The sequence below is a fragment of the Ostrinia nubilalis genome, chromosome 2 (assembly GCF_963855985.1).
Source record: "Ostrinia nubilalis chromosome 2, ilOstNubi1.1, whole genome shotgun sequence".
NCBI classification, from domain to species: domain Eukaryota; kingdom Metazoa; phylum Arthropoda; class Insecta; order Lepidoptera; family Crambidae; genus Ostrinia; species Ostrinia nubilalis.
The window spans coordinates 14,033,189-14,039,188 of NC_087089.1; the positions used below are offsets into that span (position 1 = coordinate 14,033,189).

A 6,000-nucleotide genomic window follows, 5' to 3' on the forward strand; every position below is an offset into this window, starting at 1 on the left:
AATCTCCAGTTTTTATGTTAAAATGTACCCTTGTAATGAAGAATACGGAATAATGTTAACTTTTTTGTTGTATTCGTATAGCTAAATAATAAGATTGACATTTTAAATTAAAATTTGCAAGAAAGAATCGTCATTACTCAAGTAAAAGCTAAAAAACCATGTATCATTTTGCAAAAAAAATATGTTTTAGGTAATTAAACGAAGAATTTCCAAGAAAAAATGTACGGAATGTTGTGTACAAATTACATAATTTAGTTCCTTGATTCATTAGCTATTCAAAAAGGTACAGGTGTTTAACAAACACTACATAATTTTTTTTTTATTTGAATTTAAACGTCTAGTAAGATACTTTCATAAAAAAAAAAATACATAAAAAAGTCACACTAACAACTATTCTTGGGTCTCAATAAATGAAAAACTTAGTATTTTAATAATAATTGTATCACCTAATTTTATCTAGGTACATTATTTTAAGTCCTGCTCAAACTGTGAGCCCCGTCTTCTAATACAAGCTCGTAGTCTGTTTCTCACTTTTGTTTTTGTGACTCTTGTTGTCAAACTGATGAATATCTTGAGCTGCCCTCTGAATGCGCTCACGAAGCTCTTGCTTGTTATTTACGGGGGTTACATACAAGATATACTTCATGTGACCCCATAAATAAAAATCGCAAGGGGTCAGATCCGGACTTCTGGCTGGCCAAGGAATGGGTCCACCGCGCCCAATCCAACGAAGTGGATATTGTTGATCCATCCATTGGCGTACACTGAGCCGAAAGTGTGCTGTTTGTGAAAGCTTCGTGAGCGCATTTAGAGGGCAGCTCAAGATATTCATCAGTTTGACAACAAGAGTCACAAAAACAAAAGTGAGAAACAGACTACGAGCTTGTATTACATAGAAGACGGGGCTCACAGTTTGAGCATTACTTAAAATAATGTACCTAGATAAAATTAGGTGATACAATTATTATTAAAATACTAAGTTTTTCATTTATTGAGACCCAAGAATAGTTGTTAGTGTGACTTTTTTATGTATTATTTTTTTTATGAAAGTATCTTACTAGACGTTTAAATTCAAATAAAAAAATAATTATGTAGTGTTTGTTAAACACCTGTACCTTTTTGAATAGCTAATGAATCAAGGAACTAAATTCTGTAATTTGTACACAACATTCCGTACATTTTTTCTTGGAAATTCTTCGTTTAATTACCTAAAACATATTTTTTTTGCAAAATGATACATGGTTTTTTAGCTTTTACTTGAGTAATGACGATTCTTTCTTGCAAATTTTAATTTAAAATGTCAATCTTATTATTTAGCTATACGAATACAACAAAAAAGTTAACATTATTCCGTATTCTTCATTACAAGGGTACATTTTAACATAAAAACTGGAGATTTTTTTAAAAATACTTAAATCTTGAATAACTTGGAAATGAACAAGTTTCGGACATAGTGTCTTATGACTTTAATGACTGCAAATAAGCTCTACTTTAACCCCTATCAAGGAATGTATCGCTTTACCTGTCACCCTGTATATAGATAGTATAGATTATTATTCTAATTTCTGTTGTTTCATTGTCATCGTCCACGGCTGAAAATAGGTCTCCCCCAATGCTTTCCATGTTGCCCGGTTGGTAGCGGCCTGCGTCTAGCGCCTTCCTGCTATCTTTAAGATGTCGTTGGTCTACCTTGTGGGTGGACCTTCTGTTGTTTCATGATACGATAAAATAGAGTTGGTCGCTTTTGTCTATTTCTGGGTTCAATTAGCCACAATACTCGTATAACGCTCATAGTTATGGTTTTTTTTTAAAGTCCCTGAACTGAATATAATGCTTGTTTGTGGGTCGAGCGCGCGGCGGGATTCGAACCCGTGTTCCGCGATCAATCCAACACCATTAAGCTATTGAAATTACGTGTATGTTGGCTACTTGGGTACCTATTTATTTTCATTATGTACCATAGCCTACTTATTTAGTAAGATCAATATACTATCTACTGCTAGCGGCTTTATCCTTCCATCATAGAAATTAGATAAATAATTACTTTGATAGCATAAAAACTCCCCAAAATATATTTCTTTGACAATAACATTAAGGTACTTTCCCACAAACGCTTCATAAAAACTTCGTGTGACTGACATCATTCCGTGGTATTTTTTATGCATCACTTATGGATTTTTTTCAGCAACTATCTATCTTATTATCGTGTTTTTCAAAATGGTTCCCAAGGCTGATATAAATTTTATTTTACTATTTTTATATAAATTGGGTTATTCAAAAATAAAACAAAATTATAGTTAAATCATCATGTTTTATTACAAATTATTCAAAATTATCACTAAATAATTTTCATATTATAGTACTAGCATAGCACATAATAAAAAGTGTAGTAGTCATATAACTATTTTATTAAAATTAAATAATATGACACAAAAACATTATTTGATCAATACACAAAATATACTAGGTATGTTAATATGAACTTAAGTACAAGTTTGTTATATTTCTAAAACAATTATTATCAAATCTTGCTTTATTGACTTCTGTCAGTAATTAGCACTTAATACAGTTAAACTTTTATAAACTAAATAAAAAGAAGACAGTTTAGCTGATAAATGTTTTCAAATCATTACATTTGACAAAATACATAAACAACACAGGGAATAATTCGTTTCACAAAAGTTACATTGGGTATACCTATTCTTAAACATAAACTACATCACTTCTGAAAATAGTTCTATCTTAAAACCTCCATCATCTTCAACGCACATGACAGCGGTGACATAGTCACCTCTGTTAACCTCCAGTGGTTGGTCCTTATAGAAAACAGAACTATGCACGAAACTGGTGGATATTTCTGCAGCACCATCCATTACTTTGATCACATACCAACATGGCATACCATTGCATGCCCCGTCTCTCTCGACGTGTACTGAAACTACACCGGGTAACATACTGTGACAGCTGTCAATTAAGTGTACTGGTCGAGACATGTTTTTGTGTTCCAACCGCGTCGGGTCAACGTAGGTTATCTGCGATTCTGTGAATGTGTTGGTCCTCGATCCTGGAGGCATAGCAGTCATAGCTTTCTCGGTTAATTTATTGTGTTTATCGAACAATTCACTGCTGATGAGTTGGACCGTCATAGACACATTTGGCATAAATAATCCCCCTTCTTGTAATCGCACATGCTTCAGTAGTTTAGCCAGGCTACAAAGTGATCTGTCGATGTTGCCACTCATATCTAATACGTCACAATAAATTGCGTGGAATCTTTTGTCGTCAAACGGCTCAAGGGACAAGTTTTCGTGAAGCAATATTTCCACTCTGGACAGGCAAATATTGTGCCTACGGAAAACCTTTTTAAAAAACTTTTTATCTTGACGATCACGGGCCATACAAATGAGAGATTGCGCTCCTCGCTTCATCATCATCATTCCGAAGACAGAAAACGGAGACAAATCTACAACGTCGACTTCTTCTATCTCCACCATTTGTATTAAATGAACTGTTGCTATTTGTGCACTTTTAATAATCTCATTAATATAGACGACATCGTTCAGGAACGTTGTTAGTTGCTTTGACACTCTCGTTATTAGTTTTCTACAATCTGGCAGAAATCTTAGTCTCCCGCCAAATGTTGAGAACGGAGCAATGAAAGATTCACCTTGTGTATTGCATTGGTATAAAATCATGAAACACAGCTTGTTTCCACGCATCTGATCTCTCTTCTGATCTAGGATCGGTTGTCATAACGATGTCCTTGGTTATAAAAAGTTTGAAAAATTCTACCAATGCATTGACTTCACCGCTACTTGTAACCGTCAATTTTGCGTTGTCTGGAAAAACTCTGGCTATTTTTTTGTTAATATCGGCATACGAATTAAAGTTTATTTCAAAGACTAACTCTTCTTGTGTCACGAACTCTAAGTCTTTGTATGTGAAGATGTCTTCACCAAAGTATGGATCACGGTTATGTGTTTCTGTGTGTAAAAACAAATCTTGAACACCAAGGAGTGTTTTAGCATCCGCAGAAATTTGGTATTTGTTTGGAATCTGCTCACAGCGGACGCCAATAACATAAAATTCAGCCCGGCCAGGAATAACCCGCGCTGAAGGTGTAAGAATCCTCTTCCAAGCCGATAGAATAGTAAATAATAGCTCACTACCTAAAAGGCCGGCGTCAAATCTATTTGTTATCACAAGCAGGTTGTTTCTGTAGGTGCCAACTTCAATGTCTTCAATATCTTCTATCTTGGTTCCTTTTTCGATTAAAAAGAAGTCTTGTTTCGGGTCTTCGAATGAATGTTGTATCGATTGTTCTGCTGATTCTTTACTTTCATTTTCTTCTTCTTTCCTCAGGATAGAGGTTTGAATTATACCTCGTAAATATTTACCAAGTCTTTGATCGTCATTCAGCAATCTGTATTCGTCCCGGGAGTACAGCAACCTCTTTGTTAAATTCAGGTATTTTTGTGCTTTTACTAGGTTTTTGTCGATTTGAACCGCCTTTTCAAAATGAAGGTGGGCAATATAAATCTCTTGCTGGCGTAGAAAATATTCACCAGCACTATATAGGAAATGAATGTTACCCGGAAATTCTTCTAAGGCGACCTTATAATTCCTGATTATTTGTGCGTTGTCGTTTTGTTCTGCCAACACGTCGTTGTATTGGTCCAAGGTCGCCCGAAATTGCCATTCCATATCCTTTTTTAGGTAAAGAGGGTAGTCTCGGATAGATGTCAAATAGAGCTCAAACGCTTCTCGGTGAAAATCTAATTCCGCCGAAAGCTGCGCTTCTCCAGGGCTGTAGATTGGGTCTGGTACTGGGTCGTCCATTCCGTTTTATCTTCTTGTCTCACTAAGTTCACTTGCCGAATGCTTGAATTAACACCCACTTATCACTTGAAGTGTTCACAAAGTTCGCTTGTATGATTTGTAGATAGCACTTCACTTTCTTTAGAGATGGCTTGAATTTACACCCACTTGTCACTTGAAGTTTACTAATTGTTCACAAAGTTCGCTTGTATGAGTTGTCTAAATCACAGCACTATTATCACAATTTTAGAGATGACTTGAATTAACACCCACTTGTCACTTGAAGTATAGGTACTTTGAAGTTAACTTGAATCTTTTGAGATTCACACAAGCCTGGTCGGTCATCAGTTCTTGAACTGACGACCGACCAGGCTTGTGTCCAAAGGCAGACTGACTTCATACCCAGCTAGCTCCTACCTCGTTTGGGCACTCATAATGCAAAACGGTATATTACGAATCAAACAATATATTTTAATGAGTCAGGTAGTTTTACGGACAAAGGGTTTGTGATAAGTAAAATGTACTCTAATGGCAATTAAAGCGTAACTATTGTGATCTAGTATTGAATGGCAGGTTTTTACCTTATCATGAAAACGTTGTCTGTAAGATGGGCATGGCGTGGTATTTTGTAAACAATGAAAGCTCTATTGTTTAAGTTCAAACATTTCTGTTTAATACCAAAAATAGCAAAAGGTTAACCTACGTTCTGTGTGGTATTTTCAACTTTAACTTTTGCACACTTTGTGAACTAGTTTTTAATTTAAAATGCGTTTCCATGTAAGTATGCTGTTACAAAGAATTTAGAGTGACATTTAAATTAAATCTCGAATGAATGATCTGGGTCGAGCAAAAAAGCGGCACGGCCGTACCATCCTTTTCTCGAAGCAATTCAGGCCATTTTCGACCCCCTGTAACTAGTGTAACTACGTTGTGGATAAAACTAGAAGACTGAATTTTCAATAACCATGTAGGCATTGTAAAGACACGGTACATTTCAAATTTAATTCAATTTGAACCAGTAGTTTAAGAATTATAACGGGTCAAAGTTTCCTAATTTTGTCACTCACTGACTCACCGATCATCAAAATTCTAAGGCACTTCTAGCAGATCTAGAAGCTTCAAAAGACAATGCCGGAAATTGTCGTCTTTTTTCCGCGCGGCCATCGACCAAACCTTGTTTTT

At 35.4% G+C, this 6,000-nt stretch overlaps 1 protein-coding gene across 1 annotated transcript; it reads right to left on the reverse strand.

Moving 5' to 3' along the window:
• Positions 1-3,663: 3,663 nt before the first annotated feature.
• Positions 3,664-4,839, reverse strand: LOC135078863 (protein arginine N-methyltransferase 9-like). The gene has a single exon (XM_063973432.1). The coding sequence runs from the start codon at positions 4,837-4,839 to the stop codon at positions 3,664-3,666; it is 1,176 nt and encodes a 391-aa protein (XP_063829502.1).
• Between the last annotated feature and the right edge of the window lie 1,161 nt (positions 4,840-6,000).